At 41.0% G+C, this 23,325-nt stretch overlaps 2 protein-coding genes across 3 annotated transcripts; one reads left to right on the top strand and one right to left on the bottom strand.

Moving 5' to 3' along the window:
* Positions 1-367: 367 nt before the first annotated feature.
* LOC144009163 (ATP-binding cassette sub-family F member 2) lies at positions 368-14,331 on the bottom strand. The gene is made up of 17 exons (XM_077508721.1): positions 14,100-14,331; positions 13,378-13,450; positions 13,053-13,200; positions 12,063-12,228; positions 11,775-11,987; positions 11,353-11,535; positions 11,114-11,285; positions 10,347-10,442; positions 10,167-10,269; positions 3,077-3,172; positions 2,887-3,006; positions 2,713-2,802; positions 2,526-2,636; positions 1,353-1,415; positions 1,147-1,275; positions 873-1,076; positions 368-807 (listed from the first exon to the last, which is right to left on the bottom strand). Exons 4-17 carry the CDS (start codon positions 12,199-12,201, stop codon positions 688-690), a joined length of 1,839 nt encoding a protein of 612 aa, XP_077364847.1. The 5' UTR covers positions 12,202-12,228; positions 13,053-13,200; positions 13,378-13,450; positions 14,100-14,331; the 3' UTR covers positions 368-687.
* On the top strand, positions 12,548-23,057 carry chpf2 (chondroitin polymerizing factor 2). 2 transcript variants are annotated; one of them, XM_077508720.1, is made up of 6 exons: positions 12,548-14,346; positions 15,455-16,019; positions 17,797-17,979; positions 19,077-19,328; positions 19,365-19,916; positions 21,355-23,057. In XM_077508720.1, the coding sequence occupies exons 1-6, from the start codon at positions 14,057-14,059 to the stop codon at positions 21,778-21,780; spliced, it is 2,268 nt and encodes a 755-aa protein (XP_077364846.1). In that variant the 5' UTR covers positions 12,548-14,056; the 3' UTR covers positions 21,781-23,057. The 2 variants fall into 2 exon arrangements, with proteins under 2 accessions (XP_077364846.1, XP_077364845.1); XM_077508719.1 differs by having other exon boundaries at positions 19,077-19,916.
* The last annotated feature ends 268 nt before the right edge of the window (positions 23,058-23,325 follow it).

Here is a 23,325-nt window from a genome sequence, read left to right on the forward strand (position 1 = left end):
GCATCAAAGCCTTCTATATGCTCTTTCATTTAAATATCCATCTATTTTCTTGACTGCTTATTCCTCACAAGGGTGGGGGGGGTTGCTGGAAACCATCTCAGCTGGCTTTGGGCAGAAGGCAGGGTACACCCTGGACTGGTTGCCAGCCAATCGCAGGGCACACAGAGAAACAACCATCCACACCCACAAGCACACCTAGGGACAATTCGGAGCGCCCAATTAACCTGCCATGCATGTCTTTGGAATGTGGGAGGATGCATTTAAAAAAATAAAATAAAAATAAAAGTTTTTTGGGAGGGAAGGACAAAGTGTGAAAAAAACGTTTTTGGGATTGAATGAGTTAAAGACCAGCCACTGTACAGAATGCTGATTTTTCCCCATGTTGTGTTTATTCAGATGAACCTTTATTGCATTACACTGTTAAATAACGTAGACGTTCTGCTTTTACAATTAAAGAAATAGTCAGCTTTTAAATATGACGTAAAAGCCGCTGAACGGAACATTCGGTGGTGGCGGAACAAAGTTAAAAACTCACGACGACGACGGCAGCGCAACAGGGAGCGCTGCGAGCGACTTGGCCAATGGGAGTGCAGCCTGCGGAGAAAGGGGCGGGACAAGTGGCTGCGGTCAAGGCATGCGGCGACGGAGCAGGTACGAAAGCCGGCGACACCACGAGCGGCTCACGTTTTAAATGTCATGCGCTTGCTGCTTTTCGATCTTGGATTTCAAGTGCTCCTTGTAGGCCAGGATGTCGCGCTTCCACTTGGTGATGGTCTGCTTCTCGCACACCCAGATTTCCTGGGCCACCTGCAACAACGAGAGCAGCGCATTAGCGCCATCTAGAGGGCGGGAAGCCCGTCGCACGCACCTACCTGCTGGATAAGTCTGAAGTCGTGGCTGACGAGCATGACGCCGCCGTCAAACTCGTTGATGGCCTCGGCCAGCGCGTCGATGGTCTCGATGTCCAAGTGGTTGGTGGGCTCGTCCAGGAAGAGCATGTGCGGGTTCTGCCAGGCCAGCCAGGCGAAGCACACGCGGCACTTCTGCCCGTCCGACAGGTTGCGGATGGGGCTCACCTGAGGGGAAGACTTCTAATCAGTCGTCGCGTGGCGGATGGCGATAAATCGCCAGGTTCGCGATTCGCACCTGCTGCTTCCCCGTCAGCCCGTAGCGGCCGATTATCTTCCGCATCTCCTCCTTCTCCTTGATCTCGGGGAAGCACTTCATCATGTACTCCAGGGGGGACAGGTCCAGTTCCAGCTGCTCCGTCAGGTGCTACCACAAGCGCAAAGACAAAATTTGACCACACCGCTGGCACGACTCGAAAGCCCGCGCGAGCGTCTCGTGCCTACCTGGTGATACCTGCCGATCTTGACGTGAGAATGTTTGCGGATCATGCCGTCTGTGGGAAGCAGCTGCAAACAAAAACACATTTATAAATCCCCCAAAATGCTCTTGTTTCATGATTAGTAACAGCACTAACCGGTCAAATAAAAACAATGCACTTTTTTTTTTAAAGTTTTTTTTTTTTTTAAATAAAAGGGAGAAAAAAAATCTAGCTGAACAAGTTTTTCAATGTTGATATTTAAAAAAATAAATAAATAAAAACTACTTTGCCTAATTACTTTTGCAAAGGAGATATTACATTTAATGCATAATAAAAACAAACTAAATGCATAGTTTTTTAAAAATCTTTTTTAAATAAAAAAAAAACAACCAACAATAAATATAATTTAAAATAAAATTACTTATTATGATTTGTAAAGGCGATGTTTATGTTCAGTGTGACCACACTTACTGTATTATAACTATTTTAAAATAGCAACACATTGCAAATTTTATTCAACAAAATAATCCAGCCCTACATTAAAAAAAAAAAAAAAAAAAGCTACCAAGAAAGGATTTAATTTCTTTAAAAAAACCTACACTTTGCACAAATATTTTTGCAAAGGAGATATTAATACATAATGAAAAAAACTAAACAAAGAAAATTGTTTTTTGAAAATTAAAAAAAAAAAAAAAAAAAAAAATGCAACCAACAATAAATGTAATTTAAAATAAAATTGCTCAAAGATTTGCAAAGGCGATGTTCATGTTCAGTGTGACAACAGTTACTGCATAATATAATTATTTTAATGTAGTAACACAATGCAAATTTTACACAATATAAAAAATACAATGTATTCCAGCCCTACATTTTCAAAAATAAATAAAAAAATAATAAAATATGCAAATTTTCAAGCAACCAGAAATTAATTTCTTTAAAAAAAATAAATAAAAAAAAAATATCCTAAGTGGTTGTTCATGGGCTCAATGTGAACCTGCATCACATTTAAACATCTATAAAATATAATTCAAATTAAATTTTTTTTTAAGGCAGCCAGCAAAATAAACGTATTCCTTTTTAACTTCCCGTTTGATTTTGAAAAAGTAAGCAATGACACGTTTTGGTGAATAAATAAGCGCCTGTTAAGACTTGCGGGTTTTGTGAACTTTTGTGACTTTTGGAGAGGCCGGCCTTTTACCTCTCCCATGAGCAGCTTGAGCAGGGTGGACTTGCCGGCGCCGTTGGGCCCCACCAGCGCCACGCGGGTGTCCAAGTCGATACCGAACTCCAGATTTTTGTATATGTGCGGCTGCCGAGGCGAGCAATGAACGAACAGCGTGAGAAAGTGGCCGAACGAGAAAGTAGCGGCGAAAGTGCGCCCTCACCGTGTTGTCGCTGTACTTGAAGCTCACGTTCTGAACCATGATAACAGGAGGAGGGATCTTCCCACAGGGAGGAAAATAAAATGACAGCGTCTGCGCAAACGTCACAAAAAAAAAGTAATAAAGTCAAATACAAGTGATCCTAAAATGTAGCATGAGCAGAGTCGCTCATGTTACCTTGTCATTGACAACTTTTTCAGTCAGGCCCGAGGCCACCATCTTCTGCAGCGTCTTCTCTTTGCTCTGCGCCTGTCGGGCCAGCTTGGCAGAGCCGTGACCGAACCGGGCGATGTAGTTCTGAGGAAGTAGGACTCGATTCATTCAAGTGCAACTTTACCAAAACGTTTGGGGGGAGGGGGACTTTTACCTTCATGTGAGCTATCTGGTCCTGTTCCCAGTTGAAGCGTTTCATCTGATTCTCCTCCAGCTCCTCTCTGGTCTTCACGTATTGGTCGTAGTTACCCTGAAACCACCACAAATAAAGCATTCACAGGGTTCCCACACTTTTTTTTTTTTAGCAACAGAAAGACAAATTTTCCCATTTCAGCCAGGCCACTAAAAACGGTTGAAGTGAAAAGCATAAAACAAAAACAAGGTCAAAATCTGAAGCATTGTACTCTGTGCGTCTAAATCAAACTAGTCATCTTGATACGCTATCACTTTGAATGAAAAAAAATCTGTGCACCAAGTACAAAATAGTATCGAAGTGGATTTGACATCGATTCATCTTCAGCAAACACTAGGCTGCGCTTCAAATAATGCACTTCTTGTTTTCTTTCAAATTCACAGTGCCAAATAGTGTGGTCGAACAAAATAGACTGTACCAAAAATTAAAAAAAATATCAGGACTCCAAGTGGAGGAAGAGTGCATGAGAGTTCAAAGCAAACATAGTGAGGCAGCATTTAGTAGTTGTGCTGCACAAAAAGGGAAAAAGCTGCCAACAGAATTGAAGTGTGGATGTGTTCAAGTCCAGGTTAAAATGATTATGATTGACGTTTTCAAAAGCATTTTAAAAATCAGTTTTCCAAAATTCACTGTGTGTTGTTTCTTGGAAGTACATTTTAGTCCTTTACTTTGTTTTTAAATGTCTTTAGTCGTTTTGTTTTTTGTAAATGCTTCTGTTTTATTTCTAATTACCTGAGTTGCCTTGCACTGTTTGCTTTATTGATTTAGCGCTATATTGCACACTTCTGGGTCATATTCGTATTTGTTTGCATTTTATTCATGTTCTACACATGCTAAATATTAGCCACACAATATTTTTATGTTTCCATAGTGGTAGAATTTTTTTTTCCCCCATTAAAAGGGATACTTCACTTATTTAGCCCATTATAAGCAATAAAAAGTTAATATTTTGGACTTCCGGTAATGGCGGCTTGCTGAGAGGACGTGCTCGTTTTCGCTCCGCTACCTTCCTTCAGAATCCTTAAACATACTCGGTGAATTTGACTCTACACTACGTGTGAGTGTCAGTTGAGATGCCACTCTCTCAAAAGAAACCCAGCAAAAGTTCCAGTAAGACGACGCAGTCCAAGTTGTCTGACTTCTCTTCGAAAGTTAGCTCCGGGGCTAGCGGCGAAGCTAACATGGACACGTGCGAGAGAATGGAGGAGGAGGAGAACATCGAGCAACCCCAAGAGGGAAATACGGCCGGTAACGCCGGCGCAATACTGGCTGCAATTGCTAGTTTGAAATCTGATTTCTCCTCCAAGCTGGATGGCATCTTGGCAGCGATCGAGACAATGAAGAAAGATATACGTGATTGCGCAGACCGGATCGGCGAAGCGGAAACCCGGATATCGACGGCAGAGGATGACATTGCCACACTACAAGCACAGGTGCACACGCTGGAGAATAAAAATAAAAGTCTTGAGGAAAAAATGCTCGATTTGGAGGCGAGGTCACGCCGCTCTAATCTGAGACTGGTTAACCTGCCCGAGAGCTCGGAAGGGGAGGATGAGTGCGCGTTTCTGGAGAATTGGCTCCCGGAGGCTTCGAATCTGGCGCCGCTTCGCACTGCTTTGACACTGGAAAGAGCCCATCGCATCGGTCGGAGGAATACTTCAAGCAATGCTACACCAAGGACTCTCATCATGAAGTTTTTGAATTACAAGGATAAAGTGATGGTGATGAGAGCCGCCAGGGAGAAGGGACAGATTCTCTACAAGAACCACCCAGTGAGATTCTACGATGACCTCGCGGCCGGCGTCCACAAAAAGCAGAAGGAGTTCGACGCCGTGAGACAACAACTACGAGTCATGGGGATTAGGTACGGCATGATTCCTCTCGCTCGACTGCTGGTGACGCACAACGGAAAGTCCCGCATCTTTAACCAGCCGGCTGAAGCAGAGGACTTTGTGAAGACATTGAAGGCAAAAAGTGGACCGGAGTGAGGTCAGATGATTATTACGCTGTAAATGCGGTTCCTGTAATTGTGGCTTTTTTTTTCTCTTCTTTTTTTACTTAAAGACGAGTTGTTGTTTTTTCTCTGTCGATGTAGTGGAGGAAGTACTTATAGTATTTAGGTATAGTTGGTTGCTCCTCACTTTATGTGGAACAGCCTTTAGCCATTAGATAGGTGGTAGTACATCTTGGGGGAGGGAAGTAGGTACGAAGTTTAATTTTTTTTAAGGGAGTTTCAGTGTTTATTATTGTTATGGGTATTGGTTTTACTGCCCATGTGTTTTTTGTTTTTGTTTTCAGGTCTACTAAATATTTCACCGTACAAACATGCCCACTTTTTGTTGCACAACATGACTGGTGGTTTAACAATTAAAATTTTGTCTTGGAACTGCAGAGGATTACAAAAATTTAAAAAGGTAAAACAAGTGATGACTAGGGTGAAATCTTTACGTTCTGATATTGTGTTGCTCCAGGAGACTCACCTATTTTCAAACCAAGAAACAAGGATTAGGAGGAGGTGGCAGGGTAATATATATTCATCACCATTTACTTCACAGGCAAGAGGGGTTATGATTTTGATTCATAAATCTATACCCTTTCATGTGAGTCGGGTTATTAAAGATAAGGGTGGAAGATTTATTATTCTACAAGGCACACTTATTAGTGAGAAAATAAACAAATATTTACTGTATATTTAATGTTGATGATCCAAAATTCTTTCAAAATCTTTTCCTTACAGTTTCATCTCTACCCGGAAGCCATATTATAGCTGGGGAATCTAATTGCACATTAAACCCAGAATTGGATAGAAGCACAGGTATTGATAACACCCACTGTAGGAGCAGACAAACTATAAATAACTTTATGAAGGAACAACTTGAGGGATATTTGGAGGGATGGAAATCCCAAAGGTTTGATATACTCCTGCTACTCGAGTACCTATACATCATATTCACGCATTGACTATTTTCTAAGTCTCCGGAGATCTGAGTCATAAAATAAAGGATTCTCAGTATGAAAGCATCTTAATATCTGACCATGCACCAAATTAATTAATATATGAAGATTTAAGGTTGCAGAGAGATCCTCCAAGGTGGAGGTTTAAACAAAAGTGGCTTCTGGACCCAGAATTTGTACCGTTTATGGATACTCGAATTGATACATTTTTTGAAACCAATACGGACGAAACGTCACCCTCTGTAAGGTGGGAAGCTTTTAAAGCTTACTTAAGGGGTCAGATAATTAGTTTTACTAGCCATAGGGCAAAACAGACTTGGCATGAAACAAAAAAGCTGGAAGCTGAGATTGCGACCCTTGAAGGGGAATATTTTCAAACGTTATGTCCAGAGGTCCATCGAAAACTTCTGTTACTGAGAACGCAATATAATGAACTCTCCGCCTCTAAAGCAGCTTCCCGTCTCCTACGTCTTAAACAAACATTTTACGACCAAGGGGAAAAGTCTGGGAAATTACTGGCCTGGCGTCTTCGACAATTACAGAACGAGAAAGTTATTGCCTCAGTTAAAAACAGTGATGGACAGATGATGGTTGACCCTTTAGGAATTAATAAAACGTTTAAGCTTTTTTTTGAAAAATTGTATAGCTCAGACACGACACATATGGGACATGAACAAACTGTCTTTCTGGACTCCCTTTTAATACCCAAGATTCCAGGAATGTCGAGTGCAGATTTGGATGCTCTTTTAACAAAGGAGGAATTATCCGAAGCAATAGACCGTATGAAAGTAGGCAAGGCTCCAGGCCCAGATGGAATTTCGTTGGAAATATATACAAAATTTAAAAATAAAATCCTTAGCCCTCTTCTAGACATGTTTTCTGACTCATTTGAAAAGGGAATTCTTCCTGTTTCATTGAGAGGAGCGTTGATAACTCTATTACCCAAACCTGGTAAACCATGCACTGAATGCGGAAATCTCAGACCAATAAGCCTCCTTAATGTGGACTTAAAAATACTTTGTAAAGTTCTGGCTCGGAGACTGGAGAGAATATTACCTGGCATTATAGCAGATGATCAGAATGGCTTTATTGTACGCAGACAGGGATTTCACAATGTGAGACGAGTACTGAATGTTTTACATAATTGGGAAGGGAAAACAGACACTGCTCTACTATCATTGGATGCTGAGAAAGCCTTTGATAGAGTTGAATGGCACTATTTATTTGAAATTTTAAAAAGATTTGGTTGTGGGGATGTTTTCTGTCGGTGGGTAGAACTTATTTACAATGAACCATATGCTGAAACAGTGACAAATGGAGTAATTTCTGAACCATTTCAAATTAAACGGGGATGTAGGCAAGGTTGTTCTTTGTCTCCCTTATTATTCATTTTAGCGATCGAACCGTTTGCCATCGCAGTGCGGTTTCATAAATCTATAACTGGTTTATGTATAGGCCAACAGGAACATAAAATCTCCTTATTTGCTGATGATGTTATCCTTTTTCTAAGGGAACTGGAGAAATGTATCCCAGCCTTGTTAGATCTAATTAACATGTTTGGAAGGATATCAGGGTATAAAGTAAATAAAGAAAAATCTTCTCTAATGTTACTTAACAGAAGAAAGGACGATGGCTGAAAATTATTTCCCATTTAAAAAGGTAGAGTGGTTTTCATATTTGGGCATTAAGATCGTTCCATGTATAAAAGAGATAGCTATGGTTAATTATACCCCCATGATTGATTCTATTACTTCCTTACTAGACAGATGGAATTCTTTGCCCTTATCACTTATAGCAAGAATTAATGTTCTCAAAACAAACATAATGCCTAAACTTATATATTTGTTTCAAAACATCCCATTGCCACCTCCTACTAATCTATTTCCATACTTAAAGAGCATTTTTGTTCACTTTTTGTGGAATAATAGAAGACCAAGGTTACGTCTGTCACTCTTGTACTTACCGTATGATAGAGGCGGCCTCAAGTGCCCTAACCCTATATGGTATTACTGGGCAGCACAATTACGGACTGTGATGTTTTATTTTACAGATAAATGTTTCCCACTCTGGATGTATATTGAATCCTGCTCTGTCCCCCTCCCTCTTCCTCAGTACTTGTACTCATCAAAAGTTAGAATGCTAAAAAATAAGACAAAGAATCCTATCGTTAAACATATGATTACAATTTGGTATCAGGTACAAAAATACATGGGTGAATGGTCCTCCTTATCACGCTTTAGTCCGATATGGGGCAATTCTTTCTTCCCTCCAGGCAGAGCCGATCCTGGGTTTAGGATTTGGGCTGAAAAAGGTTTGAAGACTGTAGGGATCTCTTGGGTCCGGAAGGTGGAACTCTGATGTCATTTGATGAGTTGATTGCCAAGTATGATGTTCCTCGCAAGCATCTATTTAAATATCTTCAGGTGAGAAACTTTATCAGATCGGCTCAAAATCAATGCATGTTGATTCCCAAGTTGTCTAATTTAGAAATAGAAATGAAAAAGGATTGCTATGAAAAGGGAATCATCTCCAAGTTGTACAGAATGTTGGAAGCAGGATCTTCTGAGTCCTCTGTACAGAAACTTAATGCCTGGAGGGAAGATTTACAGGGGAGCTTTTCTCCAGAGGATTGGGGAAAGGCATGTGCTAAAGCACAAATGAAGACTGCCAATACCCGACTTAAATTACTTCAGTATAATTGGTTAATGAGGACATATGTGACACCAGAAAAGCTTAATAAGTATAATGGTGCCATCCCTGATTGGTGTTTCAGGTGTGGGACGGAAAAGGGGACATTCTTTCACTGTGTATGTAAATGTAATAAAGGTCAACACTTTTGGCAAGAGGTCAAACAAGCCTTAGAAAGCATATTGAATGTGAAACTAGTTCTTGAACCTAAGGTGTTTGTTTTAGGATTATATCCTGATGACCATCAGATGTCTGGGAAAATAATAACTGCTTTGGATTTATGTTTTTTTGCTTGCAAAAAGAGTCATAGCACTCATGGAGGAGGACAAGTAAACCAAAGTTCATCGACTGGATTAAGGAACTGTCCACAATTTTACCCATGGAGAAAATAACCTACATTATTAAAGGGAAACTGTCATTGTTTCAAAGTATTTGGGGCTCATTTATGCACTATCTGGAGAGTGTGGATCTCAGGCATGCCAATGAGCCTAATGAGGTGTGATTTTTTTTGGTGGTCCTCTGCAGTCCATTAAATAAATACTTTTTCTGTTGAAATTTAATGTATGTAATATGCATGAAACTGGTTGTGTACTGTACTGTGAATTTGAGTTTGTTCTTCTCGATCTGACATAATCGTTAAGTAACTTGGGCTGAAGATGACAAGTTAGACCTGTATGTGTGTGTATGTGTATTTTTATTTTATTTTTTTTTGGGGTGGGGTTTGTTTGTTTTCATGTAATTTTGTACTCAGTATTTGTCATTTGTTGTGCCCCTTTTTATGTATGTAATGTTAATTTTCTAAGATACAATCAAGGGCAATCTTGATGTTGGACAATACTCCGAGATAGCCTGGACAATTTCTATGTCATGAGAATTTTTTTTTTTTTTTTTTTTTGCAAGTTGTTGAAAACTGTTTCTTTTTTTTATTTGAAAAATGTCAATAAATATATTGCTGGTAAAAAAAAAGTTAATATTTTGTCTATAATTAATTTGATACTTTCATTATTTTTCATGTACAATTGGTACCTTTAAAAACACATTGCGCAACTTGCTGTCGACGGAAAATTACATCACAAGGGCTCAGGTAACCAATCACAGCTCAGCTTGTAAACGTCACATGACCAAACCTAGAAAACAGGTGAGCTGAGATTGGTTACCCGAGCCCTTGTGATGTCATTTTCAGTCGACAGCAAGTTGCAAAGTGTGTTTTTAAAAAAGGTACGAATTGTACATGAAAAACAACAAAAACATCACATTTATTATAGGCAAAATATTCATGTTTGACTGCCAAAAATGGCTAAATAAGTAAAGTATCCCTTTAAGTTTTCAAGGACCTGGAAAATGCATTTTCATTTCCCAAAATCTTTTCATCAGTCTTTTTTTTTTTTTTTTTTTTGGTCCATCTCACCGTGTAGTACTTGAGATTCCTCTGATGCAGGTGGATGATGTTGGTGCAGACGCCGTTCAGGAAGTCTTGCGAGTGTGAGATAAGTACCAGGATGCGTTTGAAGCTGAGGACGGGCAACAAGTTTAAAGGCATCAGTTTCGCGAGTCTGCTATGTTCCAAAATGGTCGGCAGGCGACTTACGATTTGAGCTCCTCCTCCAACCACACGCACGCGTCCAGGTCCAAGTGGTTGGTGGGCTCGTCCAGCAGCAACATGAAGGGTTTGATGAAGAGGGCTCTGTGACGCGCACAAAATGGAGACGCGTCTTCAGGACTTTTGATTGTTTACAGTTAAGAGTTATGGATTGTTTGATTTTTATAGGTAAACAACACAAAATTAACTCATTTGCTCCCAAAAACCTACAAACACATTGCATTTTAAATATTGGCATGGTCCCAAAAACGGTTTTATACGTTTTGTTTTTAAGTTTTTTTATTTATTTATTTTAATATAATGCTATAAACATACAGACAGCTTTGATGCAGCCTCTGACCTGAAGGTCACTTAAAGCAATGGTAGTTATGACAAAAAACGGCCAGCAGGTGGCAGCAGAGTATGAGATTAGCCAGGGCCATGTTGCAACAACCTATTTTCCCCAGTGTTAACAGGTTTGGAAATGATGAAACTTAGCTATATTCTAAAGGTAATTACTTCAAAATGGAACCAGATAGAAATATACATTTTCTTAATGACGAAAAAAAAAAAAAAAAAAAAAAAAAAAAAAAAAAAAAAAAAAAAAAAAAAAAACCAATCTTTCTTTTGGTATCCATGTTCCATGTTTTTATAGCAACAGAACAATATTCTGCGGGCCTTGCAAAATGAGTCAACATCCAGTAAAAATGGCTAGGAGTGAATGAGATAATAACAAACAGTAATAAATGACTTGGCAATTTTGGATGTGTTGCTACCTGGCAAGGGCGACGCGCATCCTCCAACCTCCGCTGAAGTCTTTCAGCTTCTTTTGCTGCATGGCGGCGCTGAAGCCCAAACCGTGGAGGATCCGCGATGCTCGGACCTCTGCCTTGTCGGCGTCCAGCTCCTCCAGACGCTCGTACAGCTCCATCAGCTTCTCGCACTCGGCTGAGGGGAGACGCGGGAGTCAAGAGACAATTTTTGTACTCAATGTCAACCGGCGGCATCCGCGTACAGTCTTCATGCGCCAGCCGCTCGGCTTCCTTCTCCAGCATGATCCTCTGCTCGTCCACTTCCATGACGCAATGCAGCGCCGTCTTCTCGCTGGGCGCCATCTCCCTGGTCAAATGGTAGATATCGATGTGCTCCGGAATGGGGACTTCCCGGTGTCCGATGGCCGACAGCAACATAGACTTCCCTGGAAGACAAAAATGAAGACACAGACCCAGGATTTTACTACTGTGGTATTGTAAACCCTTGCGACTCAAACGTGCCATGAATATAAAAAAAAAAAAAAAAAAAAAAAAAAAAAAAAAAAAAACCTTAATTGACTAAAATAAATATATATATATATATATATATATATATATATATATATATATATAAATAAATAAAATAAAACATGTTCATGTTTAAGATTTTGAAAGGAAAACTCACCTGTGCCGTTGAGGCCGATGAGGCCGTAGCGCCGGCCCGAGTTGAGCTCCAGGCTGGTGTCCACCAGCAGCTCCTGGCCGTGAAAGGTGAGCGACAGACTGCTGATGTGCACGTCCGTGCTGTTTGGGTGCGATGCCAGCACGCCCGTGACGGCGCGCGCCTCCGTCTTGGCCAGCTCAAACTCATCCAGCTCCTTGGTCAAACTGTCCACGCCTGCGTGACAAACCGTCAGGACGTTTCAACAGTGCGCAAACGTCTCAATAATGTCGGTTGTGTCCAATTTATTACCGTTACTGTCGGCTCCGTTGGGCTGACCGTCCGCTCGGTCGCCCTCGCCGTTAATCTCGTCGGACTTCTTGGTGCGCTGCCGTGCCTTGGCGGCCTCCTTCTTCTTCGCCGCCTTCTTTTTGGCTAAATCCGAAGGCATGGCTGTGCTGTTTTGCTGTGGGCTTCTCTGACAAAACAACACATCAAATATCAAGCATGAAATTACTTTTATCGTCCGACAACGAGCTGAATTGTTGATGCTGCAATTCTACTGGCAAAAGGTCATACCTAAAATCTTGACCCCTATTGTCTTTGCATTCAGAGTCATAACGTTCTAAAATACTAGTGTCAGGAAATGATAAGAAAAAAAAAAAAAAAGGTTTTCTATGAATCGGTCACATAATGCGGGTCTCGTGTAAATCAGTTAATCTTTGGAATTTCACGCACATCCTTGCTGTCAAGGAAACGTAACCACTTCGTCATTTGGAGGCTTTCAGGCAATAAACAGTGCAAACATGTCTGAATTAGTGATGGGAAAGAGAAGTCAGATTTTCTTAAGGCGTTCGTTTAAAAACAAAAAACAACCCAAAACAAAAACGTAGGCTCGTGTCCCACCTGCTTGCACGTTGTTCTCCCAATGCTAGCCCATGTAGCCGGGTTAGCTTAGCATTAGGCGGCTAACGGTAACCGGCGTCACCACAAAGGCGAAATTTCCCGAGCGGGTTATTTCATGGCAACTGAACTGATGCCGTTACGTCGTAACTTTGATGAGGAAATCGCTCTTAACGCCACGAATGTTGGCCCCGAAGCTCTGCTAAAGCTAACCGCCATAGAAAAGGCCTGAAGCAGCGTGATGACGGAAGGCCCGTGAACCGGCAAGGAAGAAAACGGCTTCGGCGCTTTGCCTCAATGTTCCGACTTCCGACCGCCTCGCTTGCCTCCAGTGACACAATTTTACGTTAGTGATTGAGGCAGCTGTTGTGAAGCGGCTGCCGGGTGTTGTTCTCTTACCTTATTTACGATTAGTTGGCTGAGGAGCACACCGACTTCGCGTGTCCACTTTGCCGGCTGGAAGAAGCCGCTACCCTGACCGCCAGACACGCCAAATATGGTCAAAAGGGCGTGGACCACTAAACGTTTCCGCCCCTTTCTTGCGGAACTGCAGTAAAATGATCGAAGAAAAAATAGTTAAAAAATAAATACGAAGAAATATTAAGAAATAACACCGCCGCGTGATTACATTATAGTATCGTGATATTTATAAATAATATTCATACTGTGTAATTTGGGTTTATGATTCTTCTATACAGCGATGTTCCTTGGCTCGCCTACCCACCAGTGAGCGACGATGCTCGGTCAGAGATGAGGAGGAGCACCGAGGAAGTGTCTGGAAGTCTTGAGCGTGGCAGCTAAAACAAAAAAAACAAAAAAGAGGAAGTGTGAAAAAGGACGAACGAGACATTTGATGAGCCAGCTTGACGCCAATTGACCGACGCCTTCGGATGGGATAATTATTTAGTTTGGAAGAAAAAGAAAAAAGGGAGACGTTTAATTGGACAGCTAGCGATGCTGCTAGCGCGGTAGCCCGTCTCGTTGACGTGTTTTACTTTTTCCGCTGAAACACACGCTTGATTCGACAAACGCTAGTTATTTGATGTATATTATTGTTTGTATAACTATTTCACGACGCAATTGATTGACGTGATAATGCTAAATACATGCAGGTTTACGGCAAATTAAGATAAGATGAGGTGGTTATCCCTTATACGCTAGTATACTAGTGTTATAGACGGCGACAGTTGCACGAATGCTTGTCTGTGTTGATCATCTCAAGTGCGACTTGTCCTTTTTTTCTAAGCCAAATAAATTGCAAAAGATTAAGTGGAAGATTGACTTGACAAAATGGAGCGAGTGTTGGAGCTCACTGGCTCCATTGTATATCGCTTCATTTAGATTGCGTGGTGCGGCTACAAATTTTCTCCGCTGAGCGAAGGGAAAAAAAAAAAAGGCTCGACATGCGGATTTCGTCCTTCCTAGCCGTGTTCCGGCCCGCCTTACCCCTGATCCTCGGGCTGTCTCTGGGCTGCAGCCTGAGCCTGCTGATGGTGTCGTGGACGCAGGGGGACGCGGAGGACATCTGCGGGGACGAGCTGGCCAACGGGGGGAAGCTTTACCTGGGCAGGGGCGACGCTCAGAGGGACCCCAGGGACGATGGAAGAGGAGGAGAGGCCGGCGAGGACGACTTCCAGCCACGCATCGTCCCCTATCACAAGGACCCTAACCAGCAGCACAAGAAAGTCCTGAGGTAGGGACATGTCCCTTTTGACACGAGCATCTGGACGGTGGCATCACATGACATCAGCGCCCTGGCCTTAAACCATTGATGACGTCATATTTGACATCTCGAACGAGGGGAAGTCAACTCCCAAAAATTCTTTACAAAATGTAATATATACCCCGACTTGTCTAAATGCAACATTCTATTCAATTTTGTGTTTTTGGAATATGAATTAAACAGAAAAATACACCCGTTTTTCTCCATCGCAGGGGGCGGCCATTTTGCCACTTGCTATCGACTTAAAATTACATTACAGTTGCTCATGGCTCAGGTAGCGACCAATCACGGTTCACCTCTTTTCAGAGTCGGGTCATGTGACATTCGCATGCTGAGCTGTGATTGGTTGTTACCTGAGCCATGAGCAACTGTGTGAAGGCAAAATGGCCGCCCCCTTAGATAGGGGAAAAATGGGTGGATTTTACTGCTTATTTCATATTCCACAAATGTAATATCACTCAGAATGCATTTGAATGAATAAATGAATGAATTTAAAGGGATACTTGACTCATTGGCCATTTTCAGCAGTGAAAAGTTAAAATTTTGTCTATAATTAATGTGGTAACTTTATTATTTTTCATGTACAATTAGTACCTTCCATCCATCCATTTTCATGACCGCTTATTCCTCACAAGGGTGGCGGAGGGTGCTGGAGCCTATCTCAGCTGGCTTTGGGCAGTAGGCGGGGTACACCCTGAACTGGTTGCCAGCCAAATTAGTACCTTTAAAAATTAATTTTCCTACTTGCTGTCGACTAATGATGACATCACCTCCTGAGAAAGTAGTTAATGGCCAATCATGGCTCACCCGTTTTCTGTGTTTGGTCAGTAAACTGAGCCATGATTGGTCCTTACCTACTTCCTCAACACAGGTGATGTCATCATTAGTCGACAGCAAGTAGGAAAAATTACTTTTTAAAGGTATTAATTGTACATGAAAAATAATGAAGTTATAAAATTCATTCTGGACAAAATACAAACTTTTCACTGCTGAAAATTGATCAATGAGTCAAGTCTCCCTTTAAATTGAGGGCGGGACTAAATCTAGTGATGTTGAGATTCTTCCCGACCTCCGGCAGAACTCGCTACATCCACACGGAGCTGGGCATCCGCGAGCGGCTGCTGGTGGGCGTGCTGACGTCCCGCGCCACCCTCAACACGCTGGCGGTGGCGGTGAACCGCACGGTGGCGCACCACTTCCCGCGCACCTTCTTCTTCACGGGCCTGCGCAGCGCCAAGGCGCCGCACGGCATGGCGGTCGTGGCGCACGGCGACGACCGGCCCGTCTGGCTGATGTACGAGACGGTGCGCCACCTGCATCGGCAGCACGGCGCCGACTACGACTGGTTCCTGCTGGCCCAGGACGACACGTACATGCAGGCGCAGCGGCTGAGCGCGCTGGTGGGCCACCTGAGCGCCGGGCAGGAGCTCTACATGGGCCGCGCCGAGGAGTTCATCGGCGGCGAGGAGAAGGCGCGCTACTGCCACGGCGGCTACGGCTACCTGCTGTCGCGCAGCCTGCTGGCGCGCCTGCAGCCGCACCTGGACGCCTGCCGCAACGACATCCTCAGCGTCAGGCCTGACGAGTGGCTGGGCCGCTGCATCATCGACTACCTGGGACTCAGCTGCGTCGAGGTCCACCAGGTGACCGTTTGCTGGCTTCTCGCTATGTTGGCGCTCGGATTTGACAGGGTAGCTAGATAGGTTACACTTTTCGTTTTTCTTTGTACAAAAAAAAAACAAATATGTTGTTCTATACCACATCATGTGTCGAGATCCGGTCCTCCCCTGCATGTTTTCGAGGTTTCTCTTCTCCTACACACCTGATTCAATGAACAGGATCATTATCAGGCTCCTGCAGAGCTTTCTTGATGATCTTAAATTGCTGTGTTGAATGTGGGGAAACCTCTAAAACATGCAGGACTCAGGCCCTCGAGGACCGGACTTTTGATACCACTGTTCTATACAAAACAGTCGAGAAAATTGGGTCAAATGGAGCCAAGTTTCTGATCTAAATTGGGTTGTTTTTGACCCCGCAGTTTTAAGAGTGTCTGACCCTAGAACCGCCCCTTTTTTATTTTTTAAATTTTATTTGATGTTTTTAATTTTATGTATTTATTTAGATGTTATGAATTAATTTTTAGTCCAGTTTCTTATTTTTATTTTTATTTATTATTATTATTTTTTATTATTATTTTATTTAATTTATCTTTTTTTTTTGTAAGTTTTAGCCCAGGTTCTTTTTTTAATTTGTTATTTATTATTATTATTATTTGTAAGTTTTAGTCTAGGGAGCTTTGTGTTATGTGCCGTGAGGCAAAGCAAGGCCAGGACCCAGGATGCAGAGTGAGAGACAAAGTCCACAGTTTATTGTTCACAAAAGTATCAACAGAAAATCACCTTGCTCAGGGAAAAAGTTCTGGAAAACAAAGTACCAACCAAAAATCACCTTGTTCAGGGATGAAGAAACACTAAAGCGCAAAGTAGCAACATAAAACACTAGGGACCAAAGTAGCAACAGAAAGAGTCGTCTTAATAGACCGGTAGAACGAGAAACAAAAAACCACTACAACCCGGAGACCAGGGACTAGAACACAACAAGGGTGTGGCAGGAGGAGACAAGCAAACGTGGCAGGTATGGCAAGGGAATGTTCCGGCATAGAACCAAAGGAGGGGCTGGTTAAATAGGTTGTTGGCTCATCAGGCTGATGAGCCCCAGGTGCGGGAGCAGGCCTCTGCCTGCGAGGTTGGCGCCGCCTCCTGCCACACTCCGGAACTGCTTAGAGAGACAACAGAACCATCACACTTTGTTTTTTTTTTTAGTATTTTTTTTTCTTTTCTGTTTTTCCTTAATATTTTTTTTGTTTTACTGAATATTTTTTCTGTCTAAAAAAATTCAGAAAAACAGGGGAAAAAAAATATTCTGAAAAAAAGGGGAAAAATAAATATTAAAAAAAAAAGCGTATGGAAGCGTATTGCATTCACTTGAAAAAACTGACTATTTTTTGGGGGGAGCTTTTTTTTTCTTTCTCTTTTACTGAATATTTTTTCTGTCATAAAAATATTCTGAAAAAACGTGAAAAAAAACTATTCTGAGAAACAGTGGGGAAAAAAAATACTATATATAAACTAAACTATATATATATATATAAAAATATTCAATAAAACAGAAAAAAATACTCATTACTCAAATTAGTCAGAAAAACAGGAGTTTTTTTTTTTTTAAAGTGAATGCAATACATTTCAGTAAAAAAAAAAAAAAAAAAAAAAACTTCAGACACAATTACAGTATATCAACAAGTGGCTACTATGGCTACATGCTACGAGCGAGTTAGCTAGGCTAGCATTAGTCAGCGGTCATAATTTGGAGTAAGTTCATCCTTAAAGTTCTGTAACTGGAAGGTTAACTTGTCGCCGGCAGGAGATGACCTACCGCTACTTCGAGCTGGGCAAGAACGCCGACCCGGAGCGCGAGGACAGCGCTCAGTTCAAGGACGCCTTTACCGTGCATCCCGTGTCGGAACCGAACCTCATGTACCGACTGCACAAGCGCTTCAGCCAGATCGAGCTAGACTGGACCTACGCGCAGATCCAGGAGCTGCAGGTTGAGTCTCGATTATGCAGGCTAAATTGCACTTGTTGTGTATCATCATTTGTTGTTAGCATTATTGTCGATGTGGTTCCATGGTGTAACGTGTAGCAAGATTTAATTTTTTTTTTTTTTTTTTTTTAAATAATAATTTTTGGGGGGTTTATTTACACCTATGAAGCCATTATGATATTATCTAAGTGAAATAAATAGATGTAACTTTTGGCTTGCAAAATGTAATATAAATGCAGTGTTGCTGATGAAGTTTTTCTTTTTAATCCTAAAATTAAACCAGAAACTGGGTTCCAAATGTCACAAATTGGTCACAAATGCAATATCCGTGATAGAGTGAATTAATAACTGAACGGCGACGTAGAAGGAAAGGCCCCAACGCACCAAAATAAATGAATACATAAATAAAATGAAGATTCAAACGTGACTTCAAACAAAAATGATCCGACACAGACCGACGAAAAGGCGGGAACTCAATTCAAAACTGGGGATACTTGACTCATTCAACAATTTTCAGCAGTGAAAAGTTCATATTTTGTCCAGAATTAATTTGATAACTTCATTATTTTTCATGTACAATTAATACCTTTAAAAACTTTTTTTTTTTCCTCTTGCTGTCGAATGTTGATGACATCACCCGAACTGAGGAAGTAGGTAACGGCCAATCATGGCTCACCAGTTTGCTGACCCACCCCAGTAAACAGGTGAGCCATGATTGGTCGTTACCTACTTCCTCAGCACAGGTGATGTCATCATCAGCTGACAGCAAGTAGAAAAATTACTTTTTAAAGGTATTAATTGTATATGAAAAATAATGAATTTACCACATTAATTACAGACAAAATATTAACTTTTTACTGCTGAAAATGGCTCGAGTCAAATATCCCTTTAAGCTTTCTCTTCAGTTCAGAGGCTGCATCAAAGCCTTCTGCATGCTCTAGCATAAAAAATAAATAAATAAATAAAAGCGTATAAATCCGTATTTGGGACTATGGTAATAATTAGAATAGAACGTATTTATACGTTTTTGGGAGCAAATCAGTGAATGTGGAAAAGCGTTTCACAAAATAAACAGACAACGTACTATGTGTTTCGCGCAGACGCAGATCAGCAACCTGAGCAGTCTGACGCCGGAGGGCGCGGCGGGCGCCACCTGGCCAGTGGGCATCAACGCGCCGTTCCGTCCGCGCACCCGCTTCGAGGTGCTGGCCTGGGACTACTTCACCGAGGAGCACATCCACACCTGCGCCGACGGCTCGCCAAAGTGCGAGCTGCGCGGCGCCGACCGCGCCGACGTGGCCGGCGTGCTGGAGGCGGCGCTGGAGCGCCTCAACGCCCGCTACCAGCCGCGGCTGCGCTTCCTCAAGCGCCGGTTGCTCAACGGCTACCGGCGCTTCGACCCCACGCGCGGCATGGAGTACGTGCTGGACCTGGCGCTGGAGGCGTACACGCAGAAGGGCCGCAGCCGCGTGCTGGCCAAGCGGGTGCGTCTGCTGCGCCCGCTTAGCGCCGTGGAGATCATCCCCATGCCGTACGTGACGGAGGCCACGCGGGTGCAGCTCATCCTGCCCGTCACGGCGCCGGAGCGGCAACGGGTGGCCCCCTTCCTGGAGGCGTACGCCGCCAACGCGCTGGACGCGCGCGACAACGCGCTGCTCACCGTGCTGTTCGTGTACGACCCGTTCGAGGCGCAGCGCGTCAGCCGGCAGGACGTGTTCGCCGGCGCCAAGGCGGCCATCGGCGAGGCGGAGAAGCGCTACCGCGACGTGAAGATCCCGTGGATCAGCGTCAAGACGGAGGTGCCGTCGCAGGTCAAGCTAATGGACGTCATCTCCAAGAAGCACCCGGTGGACACGCTCTTCTTCCTGGCCAGCGTGTGGACCGAGGTCAACGGCGACTTCCTCAACCGCTGCCGCATGAACGCCATCAGCAGCTGGCAGGTTGGCTTCATTTTATTTTTTAATTTTGTTTCACTTTTAGTCCAGTTTCTTTTCTTTCTTTTTTATTATTTTTTATTTTATTTGTTTTTATTTTAATTTTTAATTTTTTGAAATTATTATTTTAGTCCAGTTTCTTTTTTTATTTTTATATTTTTTAATTTATTATTATTTTTTATTTTTTAAGTTTTAGTCCAGTTTCTTTTTTAATTTTATTTTCTTTTTTAATTTAATTTTATTTTTTTTATTTTTTTTTATTTTAGTACAGTTTCTTTTTTATTATTATAGTTTTTAATTATTTTTTTCAGTTTTAGTCGTTTTTTTATTTTGTATTTAATTTTTATATATTTTTATTTTATGTTTTATTATTTTTTAATTTTATTTTTATTTTTTTGTAATTTTTTTAAGTTTTAGGCATTATTATTATTATTATTATTATTATTAGTAGTAGTATTATTAATATTTCCTGAATATTTTTTGTTTTTTTGTTTTACTTAATATTTTTTTGTCTAAAAAAATATTCAGAAAAACAGGGAAAAAAGTATTCAGAAAAACAGGGGGAAAAATATATATTTAAAAAAAAAACTATGGAAGCGTATTGCATTCACGTGAAAAAACAAAACAAAACTGTTTTTCTGACACATTTTTTTGGGGAGCTTTGTTTTTTTTTTTTTGGAGCATTTTTTTCTGTTTTACTTATGTTTTTTCTGTTACAAAAAATATTCTGAAAAACAGGGGAAAAAAATATTCACCAAAACAGTGGAAAACATTATCCATCCATCTATCAATTTTCTTGGCCGCTTATTCCTCACAAGGGTCACGTGGGGTGCTGGAGCCTATCTCAGCTGGCTTTGGGCAGTAGGCGGGGTACACCCTGGACTGGTTGCCAGCCAATCGCAGGGCAGGAAAACATATTAAAAAAAATAAATAAATAAATAAAAATAATAAATTACTCTGAAAAATGGAAAAAAATATATTCAATAAAACAGAAAGAAAATACTGGAAAAAAAACAAAGCTCACCCAAAAAATTAGTCGGAAAAACAGGAGTTTTTTTTTTTCAATTAATTAATTTTTTTAAGTGAATGCAATACGCTTCCGTAAAAAACAAAAAAAAAAACTTCAGACACAATTACAGTATATCAACAAGTGGCTACTATGTCTCCATGCTACGAGCTAGTTAGCTAGCATTATTCAGCAGTCGGATTAACATTTTTGTTGGAACATTATAGCTGTTAGATTAATGTTGCATTATAACTATAATGGACTTCTTTTTTTTTTTTTTACTTTTCATTGTGAATCCACCTCCTGTCTGTCCCATGTTTGTGCATGTTGCACTCGCCAGCTGCAGATTTGAAAAGGGGGTGTGTCACATGACAGTGTCACAGTGACAGATTAACAGAAACAAGATTTTAAAAAAATCATATCATTTCCATCTGGCAGGTCTTCTTCCCGGTGCACTTCCAGGAGTTCAGCCCGGCCCTGGCGCCGCGAGCCTCCGGCGGCGCCGCCGGCGCCTCGGCCGACCCGCTCCGCGACGGACACTTCGACCGGCGCGTCTTCGACGAGGCCTGCTTCTACAACGCCGACTACATGAGCACGCGCGCCAAGATGGCGGCCGAGGCGCTGGACAACGAGGAGCTGCTGGAGAGCATGGACGTGTACGACGTGTTCGTGCGCTACTCGGGCCTGCACGTGTTCCGGGCGGTGGAGCCGGCGCTGGTGCAGAAGTACGCGCCGCGCCAGTGCAACCCTCGCTTCAGCGAGGACATCTACCATAGGTGCGTGCTCAGCAACCTGGAGGGGCTGGGCTCGCGCTCGCACCTCGCCGCCGCCCTCTTCCAGCACGAGCAGGCCAACAGCACCTAGAGCGCCCCGTTGTCCTGTTTGGAAACGCTCCACGAGGCCTGCTCTCTTGCCAGGTCCAAAGAACTGATAGGTTTTCAAATGCATTACACTCCAAGAGTACTTTTTTTTTTGTTTTTTTTCCAAGTCACAATTTTGTAAAAAAAACAATAAAAAAAAACAAAAAACAAAACAAAACAAAAACAAAAAAAAACCGTTAACCTCGTAAATATTCATTTACTTCCGCTGGTGTCGTTACTTGGTTTTCTTTAAACTCGGGGTCAGGCAATTACAATTTTTAATCGCAATTAATCGCATGACTTCAATAGTTAAGTCATGATTAATTGCAAATTTGATATCTTGTTCTTAATGTACAATAAAATGTACAATTTTTTTCTAGGTTTTTATACTCATAAAAATTGAAAAATTGTTAAATAGGAATATGGCTGCATCATTTAGTCATTGATACAGTAATTGCATAATAATTCATAAAATTGAAAATTCAAAAGATGTACTGTAAAAAAACGAGTCTGATTTGTGTTGAGGTCATTTTTCTAGATGGCATAATTCCATTTGTAAGACGTTAGTGAGCGCTCAGTGCATTTTTCTTTTCATATTAAGAGCTATCTAATCTTTAAGTGAAATTCATTTTTATTTCATTTTTTTTTTACATTTTTAAAATTGTAAAATAAAACTTGACCCAAATCTCCACAAATATTAGCATTATTATTACTTTTATTGCTGCTAAATTTTGATGTAGACGTGTCTGCTGCATTAAGACTGGAATTCCCCCAGTACAGACTTTCCAAGTAATTAATTGTGGCATTAAAAGAACTTTAAGTTAACTCAAAATTAATGCACTAATTTTGATTCCGCTACTATAAACAATTCCAGGTTCAAACTTTTTATTTAAAAAAAAAAAAATATATATATTTAAACTAATGCCGTTTGTTCCATGTCACAATTTTGTAGAAAAAAAAAATATATATATATTTTTTACGTTTTATTCCAGTTTCTTTTTATTTTTTTTTTAAATTTTATCTTTTAAGTTTTAGTTCAGTTTCTTTATTTTTTATTATTATTATTTTATTATTATTTTTTGTTTTAGTCCATTTTTTAAATTTTTTATTTAAAAAAAATATTTAAACTAATGCTGTTTGTTCCATGTCACAATTTTGTATTAAAAAAAAAAAAAATCCAGTTTTGCATGTTTGGTGTTATTACCTGCTTGTTTTTTTTTTTTTTTTTTTTTTAAATGTTGATTCTTATTTTGCAACTTTTGGAATAAAGTTTGGCATCAAGTTGCCACCATTTAAAAAAAAAAAAACTGACATTTTTCAAATGTGTCTTCTATTTTTAAGTGTAGCAAGGGGTGTTATTGTTAAGATGATTTTTTTTTTTCTTTTTTTTTTTTTTTAAAGGTTAAAAATAAATTTGATGTAAGATTTGGAGTATAAAAGTGTGGCTGCAATCAAGTAGGTTAAAATAAAATGTTTAGAATGTTTTGTTTTTCCTGTTCAGAGAAAGAAAAAACAGTTAGTTAGCCAGCCCCCCACCAATCAGACAAAA

The sequence above is a fragment of the Festucalex cinctus genome, chromosome 20 (assembly GCF_051991245.1).
Source record: "Festucalex cinctus isolate MCC-2025b chromosome 20, RoL_Fcin_1.0, whole genome shotgun sequence".
NCBI classification, from domain to species: domain Eukaryota; kingdom Metazoa; phylum Chordata; class Actinopteri; order Syngnathiformes; family Syngnathidae; genus Festucalex; species Festucalex cinctus.

Excerpts from the sequence above, each read along its gene's own strand:
- LOC144009163 (XM_077508721.1), bottom strand. The coding sequence starts at position 12,201 with ATGCCTTCGGATTTAGCCAAAAAGAAGGCGGCGAAGAAGAAGGAGGCC. Across the intron at positions 3,007-3,076 it reads ACCAGATAGCTCACATGAAG|AACTACATCGCCCGGTTCGG; the intron begins GTAAAAGTCCCC and ends CTACTTCCTCAG. Across the intron at positions 2,637-2,712 it reads TCAAGTACAGCGACAACACG|CCGCACATATACAAAAATCT; the intron begins GTGAGGGCGCAC and ends TCGCCTCGGCAG.
- chpf2 (XM_077508719.1), top strand. The coding sequence starts at position 14,057 with ATGCGGATTTCGTCCTTCCTAGCCGTGTTCCGGCCCGCCTTACCCCTG. Across the intron at positions 14,347-15,454 it reads CAGCACAAGAAAGTCCTGAG|AACTCGCTACATCCACACGG; the intron begins GTAGGGACATGT and ends GACCTCCGGCAG. Across the intron at positions 16,020-17,796 it reads GCTGCGTCGAGGTCCACCAG|GAGATGACCTACCGCTACTT; the intron begins GTGACCGTTTGC and ends TGTCGCCGGCAG.